General features: G+C 39.2%; 1 protein-coding gene across 4 annotated transcripts in view; it reads left to right on the top strand.

Moving 5' to 3' along the window:
• SHLD2 (shieldin complex subunit 2) overlaps nt 1-20,393 on the top strand; it is a 29,769-nt gene extending 9,376 nt beyond the window's left edge. For all 4 annotated transcript variants that reach the window (XM_081861162.1, XM_081861161.1, XM_081861160.1 and 1 more), the window contains exons 3-10: nt 4,276-6,444; nt 7,455-7,562; nt 9,172-9,366; nt 10,761-10,895; nt 12,942-13,148; nt 13,664-13,898; nt 18,349-18,464; nt 19,870-20,393. In XM_081861162.1, the coding sequence (XP_081717288.1) occupies nt 4,998-6,444; nt 7,455-7,562; nt 9,172-9,366; nt 10,761-10,895; nt 12,942-13,148; nt 13,664-13,898; nt 18,349-18,464; nt 19,870-20,042 (2,616 nt within the window). In that variant the 5' untranslated portion in view covers nt 4,276-4,997 and the 3' untranslated portion in view covers nt 20,043-20,393. The remainder of the gene's footprint in view (nt 1-4,275; nt 6,445-7,454; nt 7,563-9,171; nt 9,367-10,760; nt 10,896-12,941; nt 13,149-13,663; nt 13,899-18,348; nt 18,465-19,869) is intronic.
• The last annotated feature ends 682 nt before the right edge of the window (nt 20,394-21,075 follow it).

The raw sequence follows: 21,075 nt of genomic DNA, 5'->3' as shown, positions 1-21,075 counted from the left end.
ATGTAATATAAAAAACTGATTGCCATATGTCACTAGAGAAATGTAGGGCAATTGACATTTATTAACAGCCTTACTGTAGCATTCTCTTCTTCCATAATTTTAAAATTGTTATCCCATATTCTTCTGTGTATTAGATATTAAAACCAAATGAGAGGTGAAATGTCTTTAAGGCTTTAAAAGCATTTGAGCAAATAATTTTAGGATTGCTGCATAAATAATTCCTGTCTTAAAAACGCATTTTTCAGATAAAGTAACTTGCATTGTTTCTGGCTTGGCTATATATTGGGGTTTATATCAAAAGGCAGGGACGCGGGTGGTGCTGTGGGTAAAACCTCAGTGCCTAGGGCTTGCCGATCGCATGGTCGGCGGTTCGAATCCTCGCGGCGGGGTAAGCTCCCGTCTTTCGGTGCTAGCTCCTGCCCACCTAGCAGTTCGAAAGCACCCCTAAGTGCAAGTAGATAAATAGGTACTGCTTTACAGCGGGAAGGTAAACGGCGTTTCCATGTGCTGCGCTGGTGCCGGCTCGCCAGAGCAGCTTCGTCACGCTGGCCACGTGACCCGGAAGTGTCTCCGGACAGCGCTAGCCCCCGGCCTCTTAAGTGAGATGGGCGCACAACCCTAGAGTCGGACACGACTGGCCCGTACGGGCAGGGGTACCTTTACCTTTACCTTTACCTTATACCAAAAGCCAGCTTAGGTTCTGCTTGTTGCAGGTGATTAGATGGATATCGGTTGATTTCAGCTGAGGGTGTGGGCAAGGTGCTTGACTGGGTCTGTGTCATGATGTGCCTGCTTGACACTTGTCCTTTCTGATTTTATAACAAGGGTCAATGAATGCCTCATAGGCCTCCATGAGATGAAACACAAAGCATTGCTTAGCATTATGGGAATGAGCTTCTGTGAGCATCAAGCTCATACGCACCTCCCTCCTCTTTCTTCCTCCTGCATGGCTACAAGTTCAAGCATTGTTTCCTGTTTTAAATTAACCGTGGTTTATTCTTATGTCTTGTGGTTTAATGTTACTTCTAAACTCAACTGTTCTTGCTAATCTGAACGAATGAGTACTTGCAGGTCTGATTAAAAACCAACTATTGTTCCTTCTAATCTAGGCAATTATAGTGCAGTGTCAAATTTATCATCTTTGGGCAAGATGCTCAGGTGGATCAACAGTCTCTTGGATGAATCCAGTTATTTGGATTCAGGTATACAGTGGTACCTTGGTTCTTGAATGGCTTAATTGTTGAATAAATCGGCTCCCGAATGCCGCAAACCCGGAAGTAAGTGTTCTGGTTTGCAAATGTTTTTTGGAAGCCAAATGTCCAACGCGGCTTCCGCTTGAGTGCAAGAAACTCCTGCAGCCAATCAGAAGCCGCACCTTGGTTTTTGAATGATTTTGGGAGTTGAACGGACTCTCAGAGCAGATTAAGTTTGAGAACCAAGGTACCACTGTACACACTTAGTTCTGCTGTGGTCACCTAGTTTAAAAGCATAGCATTAGATGCAAGATTGTATCCCCAGATTGTAAACATTTAATTCCAAAGCAACAGTTTTTCTTTTTATTATTGTATAGATTTAGCTACAGTCTTTGTGTAGAAGATGCAAAGCTATAAATAATGTAAAGTTCCCCTCTGATTATACAAAATCTCATTGAAAGTAGACATGGCTTGGGAGTGGGTGAATTTTTTGTAGCCTGCTTCTACATAGCAAGAATTGCATGAACCTCAGCCCAGGTAGCTAATGTGAGAGAGAGCCCCACACTCTTGGCATTGATATTCAGAGATTGCAGTCTGAATGAACATCTGTCAGCAGTGATTTGGAGTGCTGCCACTGAAGAAGTTTGTTCCCATCTGTGGTATCAACCTCTAGGAATGCTGAGTGAAACCAGCGTTCTTCTTTCTCCCCCTTTCCTGTTCCTCCACTGAAAGGGTTTGTTTTTTAAAAATTAAATCAGAGATTAAATTAAACCAGTGTGTTTTAATGAAATCTGAGATTATGATGATTTTGTCAGGTCAAGCATGGAGTGCTTTCTTTACTTAGGTGATCTTCTATTTCTGAATTGACCTTTGCAGGAACCTAATTTAGTGGGAAACATTCCCTGCTGTTTACAGAAAGTAGTTTAGTAGATATCTCTCTGTGTGTAGTACAGCTCCTCCTGTTTTTGTTAGTATGCTGTAAGTAGTGCTTCAATATAATGATAACCCTACTATTTGGGGGAAATGCATTTCTCCCAGAATCAAGCACAGTACAGCTTCTCCAGAGTTGTTACTGCTCTAGAGGCTCTATCTCAAATTGTTTATAGTATTTTGTTTCCTACTTTCAGGAAGTTCTTTAAGTTAGGAGGAATGAACAAATAATTGAAGTGCTATATATACTAATAGTATTCACAGGTGCTGAGTTATGATGGCTATGTAATCTAAATGGTGCTCCTGAGAAAGAAGAAGGTATCAGCATGTTTAGAGGAACCCCTAGGTTTGTAATAGGGGAAAACGTTAGGAACAGCCCCCTCAGCCGCCCAGGAGCCATAGGAGGCTACATGTATGTTGTGTGGGAGGCCAAAAGCAAGAGGAGATCATAGAATTGTAAAGTTGGATGAGGAATTGAAATGGAGAATCCCAAAGGGAGACATTGTTGGATGACTAGAACCTTGAATAATAGTACTACACACTGCAACATTTTGTTGCAGTTCCCAATTGTATATTTTAGTTTCTCTTTGTTGGTAAGACAAAGCAGAGGTTGGATGGGTATCTGTCATGTATGATGTACAGTGGTACCTCGGATTAAGAACTTTGCTTCAGGATGAGAACAGAAATCGTGCGGCGGCAGCGGGAGGCCCCATTAGCTAAAGTGGTACCTCAGTGGTTCTTAACCTGAGGTACCACTGTAGTTGCAATTCCTGCATTGCAGGCGTTTGGATAGATGACCCTTGGGATCCCTTCCAATGATAATTCATTGTGTATTTAAACTCTTGTACTGATAGTACTTCTATATGGCTATTGGTTTTAAATGTTTAAATGGATTGAATTTTTTTATTTTTTATTTTTTTTTACAATGTGTACACTGCCCTATGGGAAGAAGGGCTGGATAAAATTATAACAGAAATAAGTTAAATGTAATATACCAATGAACAAATGGGACAAGTGGTCTCAAACCTATGCTCTGTGGGGTTGACCTAAACAAATTATTTACTCTTGTCATTCCTCTGTCACTTTTGAACTCTACAACTCAGAGTTAGCAAACTCCATCCTGTTGATAGTAGGCCAGTGCCTAAAGTTTCATCATGCCTTTTGTCAAACACTGCATAACCTTTAATCTCTGCTTTGGCACTGCTCTTTCCAGCAGTATTGCATCTTTCTCAGAGTTTGTGGTTCATGATGACCTTGGCTGATCTATTTCTTTTACCAGACCCATTTAAATCCTACAGATGTTATTTGAAAACCTTAGCCTTGGATTAGGCAACACTGAATAGTGTTCTCAATTTCTCTTTTTTTACCTTCTGTCTACTTCATCCCTGCCATTATTTTCTCTTTATAAATTACCTATAAATACTGGGTTATTCTTTTTGTTTCAGCTGGATGTCATCAACCCATGTTCTTCACTGTGCTGTTGAACTTGGAACTGTTTTAAAGTGTAATGTGGACAGTTGCTCATCCATAAGATCCATGAAGCCACAATAAATAATGTGTGCCTAAAGCACCCATACCCAATTGATCCTGCCCACTGCATCTCACAGTCCTCTTTCACTTTTGGTGTGTCCCTTTGTTCTGATTCTTCCTAAACTGAACTGCTCCTGATTTTTGGCTTTGATGCTGGGTTATAAATTGGTATTGTTATAATGAGGCTATTATTGGAATGTAGTTGAAATCTAATAAAAAATGTATTTCATAAAAAAAGGAATCTCAGTTTTAGATTCCACTTGAAATAAAACACTTGTCTATACTAGGGCAGAGAGTAAATAAATATGTTAGGGTAGGTTTAATATTGCTCCAGAACTGGATTGATTATAAAGTGTGTGTGTGTGTGTGTGTTTATGATTGTATGCCTCATATAGTCATGCTACAATGTAGAGTCTACTCATAGTTTTCTAAGGATTTGGTGACCTCTGATGGGCAACTAAGAATATGGATTAAATGAGAGGGAAATGTTTCTTATTGTAACCTGCTCTGGGTTCCTCTTTAAGAAGGAAAATAGAATATAAATAATTGTTTTATGTGTTAAGTAATAAATGCTTAAGAATTTTATTGAGCGTTGTGCTTGTTTTTAAAAAATATTTTACAGAAGATCAAAAATCTGGAATACGTATCAGAGATCTTGGGCTCCTGATTTCAAGTGGAAGCATTCATGATTGTGCATGTTTTGCCATCACTTCAGAAAAATGCCAGATGTGAGCAGAAGCTGATGTCCAAAGTGCCAAGTAGCAGTGAACATCCAGATTTGAATAATATGAAAATCATAATATTTCAGCATAGAAACATGACTGAAAAATTTCATCGGTGATGTTGTCATCTCCTTGTCTTCATGCCTTTTAATAAACCTGGATATTTAACTGAAAGTTAACAAACACAGCTCAGTTTTAGAGACAATAGTACCGTATCCCTTAAGAAGTCTGATGCTGGTGAAGCATGTTTCCCAGGTTCACTGTGACTCTTCGCTAGGGACCAAAAAGTAATAAGGAACATCCCATAAAAGTCACATGGGTAGAAATGGCTGTTGGACACCATAGTCTTCTGGGCTCTTTAAAACACAAACTGTACCATTATTAAGTCTTTCAGTTGTAGGATACATCTCAGTTTGTAATGTTTTACTAGAGATACTTAACCACCTTCCAAAATCAGTAGGATGGAATTTTTTATTTGGGTAATTTGTATGAAATATTAATATTGCTACCCTTTAATGAATTGTTTGAAAAATGAAGAGTGATTATAAGTCACATTTTAAGCACTGTTAAATGAACTATTACGTTAAAAATTTTTTCATAATCAAAAACCGGAACTTACAGCATGTCTGCAGCACCTCAAATTCATATTTTCTTTGGTGCACCTAGCCTCCCAGCCTCATTAAAGACTTCTAAAGAAGAGAGGTTTTCAGCCTCTACTGCTGAAAAATGGCGGAAACTTTACTTTTCATTTCCTAAGGACACTTTTAAACTTTGTACTAGAAAATGTATGTGTCTTGAACATGTAGATCATCGGACGCCGGATGATACAGAATTGACTGCTCAGTCCAAAGATCACTTCCCCCCAGATGGTGGGAAAGAATATGGGTTGACTGATGTTATTTTGACAGACTGTGGAGCTGGTGCTGGAAGAGTAAAATTACTCAGCAATGAAGCTAAGCACCTTCCACATCAGCAGCCTCTCACTGATATAAAAACAGGTGAACCAAGCAAGCAATCTGAAGATGCTGAAGAAGGTACCAGGAAGATGCATAACCACCATACTATTCCTCCCTTGGCTTCTAGTACCGAAAAGTTTAGCAGAGGTCTGGAGTCTATAGGACAGGATGATAAACCATCAGATGTTCAGTGTGCTCATTACCAGCTCTTGAATCAATACTTGGAGGGATGTTTCCCACTAGTAATGAAAGAATCAAAGACTGGAAAGCCACTAAATGTGTATTCAAATCTTCCAGTATCAACAGACACTGAATTCCTTAGTATTCTGACTTCAAGCCAAGTTGCTCTGCTTTCAGGAGGGCATGCTATAGGACAAAATGAAACACAAAGCAAATCTACAAAGGCGAGTGGAACAGAATTGGATGGACATTGTAGGGAAGATGAAGCATCCACAGAACTGCATATTCAGTTAAATGAAAATGGTGGTTTGTGTGCAAATATCACTGATACAGATAGCTCTCTTGAACTGTTTGACTTTGATAGTACCGTGAAAAGCAACTCGTATTTGAGAGAAAATAGCTTTCAAGAAAATGCTGATATGCCTACAGACCATTTGTGTTCATCTGATGATAAACCTAAGAAAGAGGTACCGGTACATTATATTGAACCATGGAAGAAAGGAATATTGTGTTCTCAAGTCAGCCACTCTTCTAAAAGATCTCAAACATCTGAAGATATTTCACCAGCAACTTACATGACACTTGGAGACCAACAGCAATCAAAGAAAGCCAAATTGATTTGTTCTCCAGTTTGTGCAGTTCCACAAATAGAGCAACTGAGAATTTCAGGGTTTAAGAAAGTTTTGAAACACCCATCCCTGCTTAAAGACTGTTTATGCAAAGGTCAGAAATACACCGTCTTAGTCACAGTTCTACATCCTTGCCATATTAAAGAAATACAAACAAAGCCAGGATCTAAATTGTCCTCAAGAGTCCCCCTAGCCACAGTCGTAGTTTTTGACCAGTCTGAAGTACAACGAAAGATTGCATTGTGGAGAGCAGCAGCATTTTGGTCACTTACAATGTTTCCTGGCGATATCGTACTGTTCACAGGTGAGGGTTAAAATGGCGCTTATCAGTTCATTTATGACATTTTCCATAGGAAGTATTTTAGATAGCGAAGTGGTCGATGGTCTCGCTGAGTCTCGGGTACAATGTTAAGTGTCTCCTGAAACACATTCCCTATTGTAAGCACATTTATAAAAATTACACTACAGCTATAGAGATGTGGTAGAGGAGTTGCTCTCCAGCTCCACCCTACAATTAATGCTTCCTAGCTATTTGGAACATCCAAGAAACCTCTATCAAACAATATCATGACAATGCATAATCTATTACCCTCCGCTCCCCACATTTGTTTTTAATACTGCCTCAATTCAAGGCAGCAACTGAATTGGAACACAATTAAATAAGGGATTTTTCTTTTCTCAACATGCATCTGCTCAGTTTGGATGATCAGAAACAAACTTTGCACTCACTTCTCCTTCCTTCGCTTGTGGCATCACTGTCAGTTTGCAGCTTAACGATAAGCATGATTTGCTGTTGCACTGGAATTGAAAAGCATTTAGTGTTTGCCCTCCAAAGTCAGGGTTTGAAGTGAGTTTCTGATTTTTGTTTGAAGGTCAAGTGCTGATCAGTGTTTGCCACAATGATGGAGGAGAAAGAAAACAGTTGGTGGCTCAATTCATAAAAACATGGATTGGAGGCTTGGCAAAACTCTTATGCTATCTCCGAAGACTCAACTTTGAAAAATCATTCTTTTTTCCCATCAGAACTGTATTTGCTGTCGCCCTAACAGAAACTGGCAGTTGTGAAGGGTTCTCCACAATGTGTTTTGAAGCCAAAATTTGGATTCAAAGCTGGACTTTTAATATTACCATATCTTTGCCCAATTCATACAGACTAAATATATAAAAAGTCATGCAAAGCTTGAACAACTTGGTGGTGGCTTTCAGTTTTTGAACAGGGGCTAGTCCAGTTTGTAGATTTGAAGTGGGATATGTCTGTGTCATCGTTGTCCGCCCCCCGGTGACCTGGACTGAGGTTTCTTCTCTTAATTGCAGATGTGATTATAAATGAGAATCGCTGGAATGGGGAAATATTGCTGCAGTCAACGTTCACTAGTCGGTTATTGAATCTTGGAAGCTGCTCGACTATTAATCAGAACAAATGTGAGCTTTAATACTTTGCATACAGTGAACTCTTGTCCCAATTCATGATTTCCTTAATAATTTAAATCTAGTGTTTCCCAAACTTTCTTGAAATGGTTGCATAATATCTGTCAGATGGCAGTGGTGGTTGCTCGTGAGTAACTAGGCAGGACTTAGACCTGTCTTTTACAGGTTTTATTTTAGTACAAACCATTTACAGTACAGAGCCACAAGTTCATGTCTACCTCAATCGCTAGCAGAATCCGGGAGTGCTTGTTTCCTGGACCTCCCCCAACATAAAAGTCTCATTACGCCCAGCCATTTCCTTCCTTCTTTGCACTTTAGACTTCTGCGCAGGGTGGGTGACGGAAGGGGCATGCTTCCTTCCTGGCCGGCTTGGCCAGGAGCGGTACTGAGGCTCCCACCAGCATCCTCTGGTCCTTTCACCTCTTCCCCATTGGAGGTGGGGCTTTCCTCATCACCGGAAGAGGAACTGCTTCGCAAGATTTTCGGAGGCTCCCTGTAACACAACTGCCCCTCTGTTTCTCGCCCCTGTTCTGATGGCAGTTCCCTGACAATATCACTTCTTTTACTAAAGTTCATACCCTTCAGACAAATTTAATCCAAATATTTAATGCATGAGGAGCACTAGAATGTGTGTGGCATACCTATGGCTCAATCAAACATTTTTCTACATGAAACGTGCATGTTATATGCTTGTCCACTTACTTTCTTCACTATCCTGCTGTCCCCAATAATACTTCTGTATCCCAATATCAACCTGAATTTCAATCTAGGTTCAGACATTAGGTTCAGGGAAGGCATGGGTGCAGGTGATATGATTGAGCATCAATTTCTGTCTGCTGCTGAGAAGAGCTGAGGATGCTCTCGTAGAAAGAAATTGAACAGGGCCAATGTGATAAAAAAAAATCCTGAATAAACACACCATACTCATGAGATAAATGCCTTTTTTAAACACATGAATCACAGTGGCAGCATTCACACATCATGGTAAACCACATGGCAGATGTGCAGAAGGCTCTTTCATTCCTTCCCTCTAGCCAGCAGTAGCAGCAAACCATGATCCCTGGAGAATCATGATTTGTTCCACAGCAAACAAGCCATGGTGTTATCAAGGTTTGTGTTTGGTTTACTAATCAAGGTTTGTTTGGATGAAACAAGCTATGGTATAAGCTTGGATACAACAAGCTGGTTAGTGGAGAGGAACAAAACTATGTTTTACCCTGATGTACAAATTGTGCCTTTATGAGTGCCTTCTGAGTGGTATTAAACTAAGTTTTACTCAGTAGAGCCGCTGAAATTGATGAACATGACTAAGGTCCATTAATTTCAATGGGCTTACCCTCAGTAAAACTTAGTTAACTATCACTTCTGAGATTGTATTTGCATTGAATATATATCTTTTAAATTTATTTCTAACTGCTTAGAAGCTTATTTTGGCATTAAGTAGTACATAATTTTTAAATTATTATTTCTGAATTAAGTTAAGAACATTGCTAGTTATGCTTGCAAGTGATATTTTGGTCTGGGATTACCATAGGTGAAACATACAGCCCCCCTGCCCCAAAATTAGAGATATTTTAAAAAATTTATATATGTTCTTTTCTAGTCTCGCATATAGTGGATGTTAATATTCTCCAGGATTTGCTGGCATATGTGTCTTCCAAGCAAGCCTATCTTCAAGCTCTCCCCCAAAGGCAGACCCAGACTTTGAACAATATACAACATATTCAACTAGATCAGCTCAAACCAGATAGATTGGTGCACACAATAGTGAAAATTATCAACATCACTGTGCTGTCAGGTGAGTTGACTTTTTAATCCTATATTTCACTGGGGCTGTATCTTAAGATTGAAAAGAATAAGGTGGACATGGTAGTTCCCTAGCTACAGATTTTAAAAACCTAAGAGTAGACCTTGAAAAGATACCTCCCTCCAACTTACCTGTCTGAGAGAAAACAGCCACTGAGCATGTTAATACAAATATTTTTTCTGTGACATCTTTCTGTCCTCTCACTAAATACTTAAACAGACTTTGCAGATCCCTCTTAAGAAGGGTGGAGCATGGTACCTGAAATACTACAGATAAGAAAATGGTCATTGTTTGATTTATGAGACTACCTGAAGTTTCCTTTCTTACAAATAATGTTTCCATTTGCTAGGTATTGAGAGCCCATCTGATTTAACAACATACCTTACTAGTGAAGCTAAGCCAGTGATTTCGGTGAGGTGGCTCACATGGCTAACAACAGAGCCGTGTGCTCTGTCCCAGATTCTTCATTATTAATGATTAATAACAGAGATAAGAATTGACGATAGGTCTAGATTTCCTAAAATGAGTGTATGATGGGAGAGCTATTACCTGGCATTCTCAGAGGGCAAAAATAATAGCATGTTCCTTTCACCAGTTCATCTTTTTAATCTATGTAGCACCTTCCTTGTTCCAAAAGTGAGATCCTCAGAATGCACAGATATTGCTGACATTCTGAAAGAAATGCCTTCTGAAACTGATTAAGGGTTTACTCAAAGTATTCACCGTAATACCTGTTTTCAATTTTGTTCATTTTGGAAACAGGTTATTGATTGATTCATGGATTGATTGCATTTATATATGTAGCATCACACATAAAAGAGTTGCTGCTTGTTAATGAATTTTCATCCTGTTTGAAAGGAAGCTTTTATGTCCAGGATGCAGAGTCCTATATGGCTCATTCCATGTGCCCAAAGACTTGTTTTTTAAAAAACATCCCTTCATGTTCCACATAGTAATCCCTTTTCAAAACCAAGGGGACTTTCAAAGTACATAGTTTGTGATCTGGCATGGAGATCTGCTGTTCAAAGGGGGTAGGTCAAAACCAAAAGTAGTTCATTGTCTTGTAGTCTAAAACAGCATATAAATACAATATATTTGATGGGGCCAGGTCACTCAATGTTTGGGAAAAGATTTTCAGGAAATGTTGATCAACCATTAACTTGTACCATTTCCTAATTGTGGTTCATAATAGTTTCTGAAAATATAATTGTTTAATATGGTGTAGTTAACCAGGTTTCGCCTGGTGCACGTTCAGCTGAATTGTTAGTTTTCCCCTCTTGCATATAATTTTAGGTGTCAAAATTCTGCTTGACTTAACATCAGCACCCTCAACTACTCCCCCCTCAACTTCTATATAAATCACGTTTGCAATATTTTATCTTTAGAATCTACATACAGTTACAAAGGAGAAACAAAAAGAAAAATTATTTTAACAGTGGAACAGATGAAGGACCAGCATTATGGCTTGGTGTTATGGGGCGCTCTATCGGCTCACTGTCCTCAGCTTCAAAGGAAAAGAGGTAAAAAGTCACTACTTGGTTTAATGCAATATTTGTGGAATTCTTTGTGTAATCCATTGACATAGGGCAACAGAAGGGAGCAAACAGTATGTTATCATTTGACCCTAATCTCCTTTTTGTTTGAAATGGCTATCTCATACTGTATAATACAAATGCCTGTCAAATATATGGCTGATTTCTTACTTCTGAAATAGCAATATCAATCACTTTTGCAACTGTTTCAGTTTGTTTCCAAATAGTTACTAACTAGTTAAAGGCTTTTGTGTTAAGCAACACAAATTCACACAGTAGTCTTGACTTATGTTAGAACTAGCAAACTGCCTATCGTTATGTGATATATGTCCATGTATATTGCAGGGTCATCTTGTGTGTCCCTGTGCAAAAATATTAAGATTTCTGCTCTTTAAATAGCTGACTGCTTTTTATAGCATTTATTTCAAGCTCTGCTTTGTTAAATTAAGGCAAAGAAATCTAGCAATGTGCCCTTCTTTGTCATTCAACCTTGCAATTTCGTCTACAGTTAGTTTTGTGAGTAATTTGAAATTTCAAACAATTTGTGTTTAATCATTAAAGGACTATATCTGGAAGGTAAGATAAGACTTGTGTTCTTAACTGTCCAAATATCCATCTCTGTTGAAAAATCCTAAATGTTCCTATCAAGACTACCAGGATCAGGAGTTTACTTCATGCCAACCAGGGCTGTAGGTCATGACAACTGAGCATTATGACTGATTCACCATAGAGCAGCATGTCGTGGTCATTCATAGTACTACTTAGCATAGGAAAATAGATCAGTATATAGAGGTCATTTCTGTTGGAAATAAATATATTTACAAGCCATTATTTCATTATAAGTACATTAATTATGTGAGAGTGTAATCTTGAGCACGTTCCTCAGAAGATATAGTAACATTTATTCTGCATATAAAGAAGTGTTCATATGTATTGAAATTGAAATACCACTATCTTTTGTTGCAAGGATTGTAAAGAGATGTTGTGCAGTGGTTTTGGTCATGATCTGTAAGCCAGGAAATTGAAATCTCTTCCCAGCTATGAATACACTAGGATAGGAGACCTTTAGCGGTTGCCTTCTCTCAGCTTGATTGTAATGAAATAGTCATCCAATAGAAGCAAGCGCAAACTATGCAATACGTGACCTGTGTGGGAATTGACCATATGATATGTGTCTATGTCATTGGCATAGCTGTCAACTTTTTCCTTTTTTTAAGGTAAATTCCCTTATTCCAAATAGGATTCCTCTCAAGAAAAGGGAAAAGCTATGGTCATGGGTAGGCAAACTAAGGCCTGGAACCGGCCCAATCACCTTCTAAATCCAGCCCGCGGACGGTCTGGGAATCAGCATGTTTTTGCATGAGTAGAATGTGTCCTTTTATTTAAAATGCATCTCTGTGTTATTTGTGGGGCCTGCCTGGTGTTTTTACATGAGTAGAATGTGTGCTTCTATTTAAATTGTATCTCTGGGTTATTTTTGGGGAATAGGAATTCGTTCATTATTGTTTTTTTCAAAATATAGTCCGGTCCCCTGCTGAAAAAGTTTGCTGACCCCTGGTCTATGTGATTTGGATTCTAAAGGCATTGGCCCTGTGCAAACTTTCATTGGCTGAGGAACCTGTGGCCCTCCAGATGTTGCTTGACTACAGCTCCTAGCATCCCTGTCATTGGCCGTGCTGGCTGGGACTGATGAAAGTTGGGGTCTAGCAGCATCTGGAGGGCCACAGCTTCTCCACCCCTGCTTTACATTCATACATGGGACAGATGCATTTGGTGAGTAGGATGGGTTGGTCCTGATGTGACTTCCTCCACCACTCATAGCATCTCCCAAGCAAGATGTTTGTGTAAACTAGGCAAATTTATCTGGTTTGTAAACACTCGAAATGCTGTGTATTTATTTTTTGCATACAGCATTGAAGGTATTCCTCTTTTTCATCATCTCTGAAAGTGCACTATTCCATCCAAAGTTTTCTGTGGCTATTAACAAGGAATTAAAATCTAAAATTCTAAGTGGAGTTATTATTTTCTTCTTAGACCACATATGGGAATTCAAATACCTATTTGTAAAACACAGTCCTATCTCTGGTGAACTCGAATTGCATACAACACCATGGACATCTTTGGAGTGCCTCTTTGATGATGATAGAAGAGCTATTGAGTTCAAAGAGAAGTTTCAGAAGGATGTCAGATCACTGATTGGTATAACTACTCTTGCTGCACTTTTGGAGGAGAAATGTTCTGGTAAGATTTTCATTCTTTTTTCCTCCCTCTTTTTAAGCGAGTGGGATTCTCTTGCTCCTTTATTAAATTGTACTGAAGAGCTTTGAGGGGGCAAATCACAGCAATTAAAAATAAAACAAGGAGCACACAATACCAAGTATCTAATTAAATTAGAGTTGTCCCACATCTGTGCAATCCTGGTGATTGAATGCCAACCCAAAGGGAAATAGGTTTAATGCTCTTTCAAGAAGTATATGGACCATTAGGAGAAGAGAGGTCCACGTGTCACTCCCTATGTCCTTGTTGATCTAATTTGGTTCAGTGAAGAAGAGCTGTTTAGGCTGCAATCTAACATACCTTAAAGACAATCCAACTGAACTCAGTGGGGATTACTGTAGACTAAGATTAAGATTAGAATAAGATTAAAATTAGTTTACATGATAGTGCAAGTAGCTACCATTATTCAGTTGGCAATAAAGATTTACCTGTTTTCTTGGCGGCAGAAGAAACTAGACAACTCCTTTATGTTTTCATAGGAATGATCCAAGTGAAAGCCTGCATCTCAGAGTTGAAGTTTGCTCTTGCCTCTTCTCCACATGGACAACTTGTCTTTGATTATAAAACATCACTGGAGCAGATATTTGCTTCTCTTACTCAGATCACTTATGCAGGCTGTGCAAAATGTAGACTTGAACTACAGATAGATGATAACAAGATCTACAAACAGTGTGTTAGCTGCTTACCCTCTAATAAAGTGAAGATATTCTACAGGTAAAAAAGTGTGTGTATAATGAATGAATGAATGAATGTGTGAGTGAGTGAATGAGAATCAGTTGACGGTAGCTGCCATGTTAATATATTAATCTGGCCCGCAGGTGTATTATTGTGAAAGGGGATACATTTTATTTATACTTCTACATTCTCTCCATAACATTGTTTTAAAGGGAATCAATCCAGTCTGGTGAAATGCTCCCAAGGTCAGATTGAGTCAATTACGTTCACTGGGCTTGTGGTTTTCTGTCACCCTACTCTTACTGCTTTGGTATAAATGAGTAGTAGAAAAACTAATAATACTTTGTGTTAGTTTTTCACAGAGGGTTGAAGGGTAATAGATTCTTCTGGTAGATGAAGACGAATCCTATGGAAGGGCAAATGTACAGCTGTGTGCCTTGACATGCCCATCCTGTTGCAGCCCATAGGAATGGGCACCTTGTGGAGGAGCCAAGTGTCTCACACCCCTTTCTGGGAATTACAAGATTAGCAGGCCAGGTTATAAATGCAACCTTTTAATATAAGCATTGTTTACAGCATTTAAATATTGAACATGTTTATGGTGTATAAACCCGAAAGACCATCAAGTTCCCATTTAAAGTATTAGTTTAGTTTTTATGTCCTTCCCTATACCAAGCAAACAATGTTGTGGTGCAACAGGATAAAAACACCTCAGTCTAACAGAAACTGTGTTTGGTCAGTGTTACAGAACTAAGTGTTAATGCATATATTTGTATAAATTACTATTACTTCATTACAAAGTGTGATCTTTGGGTTGTTTCAGCCAAAGTCCATCCCAGTCACACAAGGACTTCAGCTTGTGCAACAGAACTCCCCCTTACACTCCTCTCTTCCAAAGGGAACCCCCAAGAACAGCTTTGGTGTGCATGCAGGGGGAGGAGTTGGGAAGTTCCATTGCACAGGCAGAAACAGGATATAGAAACAGGATGATTTCATTGGATAGAAATCTCTATTTTTATCTGTCTGTTTTGGTGATTCCCATGGTAATAAAAGTTGCTGACAGAGCTTGAGGCTGAAGTCCAAAAGGTTTATGGGTACCAGTGTAACACAGAGACCCCTGGAAAACTGTTGCAGCAGCAGTTCATTAAAAACTAGAAACAGCATCATGTTTTAAGAATAATTCAGCAACTTCAGTTGGAAGAGAAACCTCACAACAAACACTAGGTGGCAGTAGTGGATAGTTTATGCACGTGGGAAACCCCCGCCCCACAAAATCCACAGATGCATCTGACTTTATTATATATAGGAATAGCTGGTATTTGAGGTGGTCTCTTTCAGAAATGTTAAGGGCTTTGTAGCAACTCTGCAGTTAGCATTCACATGGAGACAATTTACTGTAGAGAGAGGCAAATGGCAGGTTTGTCCATAGTCTTATACACTGAATTTTGTACAACATAATTTTGTACTTGTCTGCAAGAGAAGTATAGAAAGCCTATTATGAAAATCCTATTTGAAAGGGTTTCTTAAATGAATTTATCACCTACCGATATTTCTTTTGCCTATTATATTTGTTGAAAGGCAAATACTGGATCGGATTTGCATTTATGATTATGGATTCTTGTCTGGTTTAAGGAACTGCATGCAACAATTAAATTAACATGACATTTCTCTTTCCTGGTCCACTTAATTGCTCCTTAGGTTTCTACAGCTTATTTTAAACTCTGCAGCAAGGATTAAAAATAATGGCATGGCAGGCAGTTCAGAATGTAAAAGTGTGCCTTGCATCTCTCTTTCTCTCCCTGTATGTATATTAATGTCAAGTTTCTATTTCAGGTGTGCGTATGTGAATTTACATCCTGCCTTCCGCCTCGCTCCTCCCAAAAATGGAATTTAAAATATTGTAATAGTTAAAATCTGATTGTTGTAGTAAAACCAAATAATAGTTACATCTAAAGGTAAAGGGACCCCTGACCGTTAGGTCAAGTCGTGACCGACTTTAGGGTTGCGGCGCCAAGGGAGCCGGCGTACAGCTTCCGGGTCATGTTGCCAGCATGACTAAGCCGCTTCTGGTGAACCAGAGCAGCGCATGGAAACTCCGTTTACCTTCCCGCCGGAGCGGTACCTATTTATCTGCTTGCACTTTGACGTGCTTTCAAACTGCTAGGTTGGCAGGAGCAGGGACCGAGCAACGGGAGCGTACCCCGTTGCAGGGATTTGAACCATCAACCTTTTGATCGCCAAGTCCTAGGCTCTGTGGTTTAACCCACAGTGCCACCCGCATCCCAATAGTTACATCTACAAGCCTTTAATTTCCTGTAGTGGTTTTGACTTTATAAGAGCATGACTTTTGGTGAAATCTTTCCCAGTGACCTTATCAGGAACTGATAATGCTGTAGTTAGAAGCCAGTGTCCTGTGTTAATTATTTAGTATATTTCGTAATTAAGCATCTCAACCTGCTTCTCTTTGAAATTGCAGTTTATTTGTAGTTGATTAAAAGTATTAGTGGGGAACTGAAATAGCTGCTCAGCTGCCAACCGATTTGGTTCACCTTAATTGCTTGCATACAGAGAGCGAACTGATTAAGCACCACCATTAGTCAAGTGTTTGGAACTTCAAAGCTGAGAACGTCCTTGACTCAAGAAGCCAAGAGTTAGATATGCTTGAGTATACTTTCCCCCCTTGAATTTATTCTGAATCACATGACCTGTTTGAAGGGTCAGCTGCAAACATGTATTTTTTATTTATTTTAAAAAGCTTAGTCTTATTGCTCTACTTCTCTCTCCCCCCCCCCCCCCGGACTCTGCCTTTGTGTATTTGAACAACAAATGGAGGTGTTCATAAGTATAGAGCTTCATAAATGAGTGGTGCTATTTTCTTTGGGAAATTATAAAATGTTGTCTTTAGGCACAGCCCTCTTTGACACTGGATGGTCTCTAAGATCATTTCAGTTTTCAGTTATAGTGTAGAGAACAAGATTCATAGCAAGTTTCAGGTGCCTGTCCTTTGACATTTTCAAGATTTTAACTGCACTACAGTTAAACTGTTTCATTTAAATACAGCTTAAAAACTAACAGTATAACTGCACCATAACCTCTCCCCCTTGCAGCCCCTAATAAGCGCTCAACTGTGTGGTTGGGAGATTCTCAAGAGCAGGCTTCCTCAACCTCAGCCCTCCAGATGTTTTTTGGCCTACAACTCCCATGATCCCTAGATAGCAGGACCAGTGGTCAGGGATGATGGGAATTGTAGTCTCAAAACATCTGGAAGGCCGAGGTTGAGGAAGTCTGCTCTAGAGCAAGGGAGTTGCAATTGATAAGCTCCCCAAACTGTATTTTATTGTGGTTAACTTATAATACTTCAGAATAACCAGATATATGTACTCCCCTCCCTATATAAGAGGCTGAGTCAAAAGAACAAAGGTATTGATTGCATTTCCCCAAAGATTCTTCCAATACAGTGGTGCCTCGCAAGACAAAAATAATCCGTTCCGCGAGTCTCTTCGTCTAGCGGTTTTTTCGTCTTGCGAAGCATCCCTATTAGCGGCTTAGTGGCTTAGCGGCTTAGAAAAAGGGGGGGAAACGGGAAAAAACTTGCAAGACTTGCAAGACGTTTTCGTCTTGCGAAGCAAGCCCATAGGGAAATTCGTCTTGCGAAGCGCCTCGAAAAACGGAAAACCCTTTCGTCTAGCGGGTTTTTCATCTTGCGAGGCATTCGTCTTGCGGGGCACCACTGTATAGAGATCTTCTCTCTAAGCAACAATGCAGTTGAGCTTATGCCTACGGATCCTTGTTCATCTGGAATTACAGGGGCTTGAAAATATGAGCATATAATTTCGTGGCAACCTTTTGAACAGAGGCTTTTCTTTTTAGAAATTTAACATTGTTCTTCCTAATACGTATTTTATTATTTAAAATGCCCAAATCCCTGATATTCAAGTACATGAGATCTAGAAGGAATTAAAAATTCTTTACTTAATCATAGTTTCCCCTCTTGCTCATGTCTGGAATATCCGAATAGTGTTGCAGTCACTCTGGCTGTAAGTATTCAGCTTCTAAAGTGTCTTATAAATATATTACCACTTTAAAATACAAGGAAAGGCTACTGAAACAATACACTAGCATATTGTGTAGAAGCAAATTTTGCCTGCTTGTTCAATCAAGGTACCTTACCGAGTCGTTAAATCAAGATAATGCAAGAAAAAAGAACTTGTCATGGATAACAGTATGTGACTGAATGTGATAATACTCTTAATTATCTTATCCTCAGGTTTAATGAAAAATTAAGCCATTAAACACAAGCACTGACAGGACACATATTTTAAGTACGCTTAATTAGTATATTGATTGTTAAACCCCATATTAATATTTCTTATTGTTTAGGTAGAGAATTATGCAGAACATCTGGTTTAATATGCTGACTGTTTGCTGTAATAAACATTGACTTGACTTGACTTAGCACTGACAGCACTTTTCCTGTTTCCTCCTTTAGACCTGCACTGATGACTATAGAGGATGGGAAATGTGATGTGTCCGTTCAAGTGGCGTCAGAACTAATGGAGAAAATGTTCCTCAATATTCCAGCAGAGTGGCTGAACAAGGCTATAGGTAATGCACTATGAATTACAGTGGTACCTTGGATTACATATGCTTCAGGTTACATACGCTTCAGGTTACAGACTCTGCTAACCCAGAAATAGTACCTCGGGTTCAGAACTTAGCTTCAGGATGAGAACAGAAATCATGCTCCAGCGGTAGCAGGAGGCCCCATTAGCTAAAGTGGTGCTTCAGGTTAAGAACAGTTTCAGGTTAAGAACGGACCTCCGGAACGAATTAAGTACTTAACCTGAGGTACCACTGTATTTGTGTAACTGAATAAAAAAAGCAGACAAAACTTAGTGATCAAATGTTTGTGGCTATTCAACTTCTACTTATGTGAAGTAGGAGTTCTCCCCAATGCCAGTCCTTGGGAAAAAATCCTCATTAAACTTAAACTGGGAGAGGTTTATTCAGGTGTTTCTCCGACAGAGACATACCAACTGTTCTGGGAACTTTTTCCACCCTGGGGGCAGAGGCCTGGTTTGCATGCTCCATTAAACCATAGTTTGCTGCTCCTGGCTCTGCCATGTGTGGGGGAAAACAAACCAGCCTGGCTTGTTGCAACATGCAAACACAGGTGTCATGGGTAGGTAAGTTGAGGGTTATGTGGTCTGGGAGGGTAAACTGGGCCATTGGGAACGTCACTCCGTTTTCTAAATATATTGCAGCCTGACAATCTTAGAGCCCTTATCTTGTGCTTATCCCCGTCTCAGGCCTCTTTCCTTTGCTTTTCACAATATCTTGGTAGGCAGATATTGGCTCTAGCATGAGAAAAAAAATGGTATAAAACAACATTTGCCTTTTGCCCCTTTGCACCCCTGCTATCTTGTTTTACTTTGGCTTGCTTTTATAACAAAAGCATACAAACCAGCTTTGGCCTTGAGGTGTGGTCACAAATGAGGAAGGAGTAAAGCTCTCACAAGTACCAAACCATAGTGCAAGCAATGGTTTGATGTTATGTGTTAACTAGGCTGTAGATTACTTCGCTAAGTGAATTATTAACTACTGTTTTGCATCTTCTGAATGCCATATCACCCCTTCTACTTTAGAGAACCACAGGAGAGAGGGGTGGTGCTTCTGTGAGTATTCTGCAGACAACCACTGTGCCCCCTTGTACAGTCATGGGGTTTCCTCACTATTAACCAAGAATCCAATGTCAGTGGCAGGCTTCACTCTTTCTGAACACTTATATTTTTAAATTTTAGATAGTTGTGAATGGATTACCCTGCTTTACTGAAAGTCACAAAATGCTTCATATTGTTCTAAAGGAAAGATTATTGGGGGAGCCCTGTTAGAGCTTATTTTTCCTGTTCATGTATGAGGAGGCTTGTCCAGGAAGAATAGCTTATCTTGAGTGTAAACTGGAAGGGAGGTGTGTGATAATAATGTTTGAACCATTCATTGTTTCTTGCAGCGCCTTCTTTAGAGACCACATACGGCATGATAGTAGCAGATCTGTGTCATTCGCTGCTCACAGACACACAAGCATCCTATATTTTGGAAATCAGGAGCCATTTTGTACTGGATGAAAATAGCTACCCTTTGGAGAAGACTTTCAATTTGCTGGATTTTCATCTTGATCTCTGAATATATATACTGAAATGAAATATTTATTTTTAATGATTTATAAAATATCCCAGGTTTTGTATTTTTATAGATACCCTTTGTATTATTTATGAGCAGCAATTATTTCTGTGCAAGATCCTTCCGGTAATTATTATAAAACTAGCTTTTGTGACTAATATTGCTCTTGCCATTATTTTTCTTCTAGAAGAAAGATTAATTTTTGGGGTATTTTGAAAACAGCCAGTCAACATTTTAAATGTCTTACCTAAAAAGCTCTTTTCCCTACTCCACCCTTCCATATGAACCCCAATTTTCTTACCATTTTTTACCATTGTACAGTGATATTTATAATAAAATTCACTTTTGAAAGTAGATGTCTACTTCAGAGTCTGATCTTTCTTTATTCCTCTGAAGAGCCTTTCATGGACTTGCAGATTGTGACTTCAGCTATTTTTTAACAAATCAAATAAAACTGTTGACTAACACTTCTGCATTCATACCAGAAATCTCTCATTTCCTGGATTGAAGTTAAATGTCGCTACAGAATTGCAGACATGTTCCAAAGCAAACACTTGTTTCTATAGTAACATTCAGAGAAAGAAAGAAAACAATTTAAATTATATTTCATTTAATAGAAATCTAATGAACACATGCCGCTACCACCGCCACAAAAGCAGATCCGTTTATTAGGCTTGTTCTTTGTGGGGCAGGGGGATCAATGTCTAAACTACAGCCTTAAATTGCTTTAACAATCATTTCCTCTCCCCAGTGAGCCTTAAATTGCTTTAACAATCATTTCCTCCCCCCAGTGTATCCTTGAACCTCTAGTTGTTGTGAACTTTGGATGGTTGCTGGTGGCCCACCGATATTTCAGTCACATGAGAACAAATGCCCACAACTGAAGCAACAAGAAGTCAGCATGGGCTAAGGTAGAGACTTTTTCTCACACACTGAATGGCTCTGTCTCATGACTCCCTTGAGTGTGTGTTGTAACTTGAGGAAAAATGCAGAGCGAGATTCTGAGAAGCTTTATCACCACAATCAGAAGCAATTA

The sequence above is a fragment of the Podarcis erhardii genome (genome assembly GCF_964252035.2).
Source record: "Podarcis erhardii genome assembly, chromosome: 5".
Taxonomy (NCBI): Eukaryota; Metazoa; Chordata; class Lepidosauria; order Squamata; family Lacertidae; genus Podarcis; species Podarcis erhardii.
The sequence above is the reverse complement of the archived record's forward strand: the minus strand, read 5'-3'. Positions and strand labels throughout refer to the sequence as shown.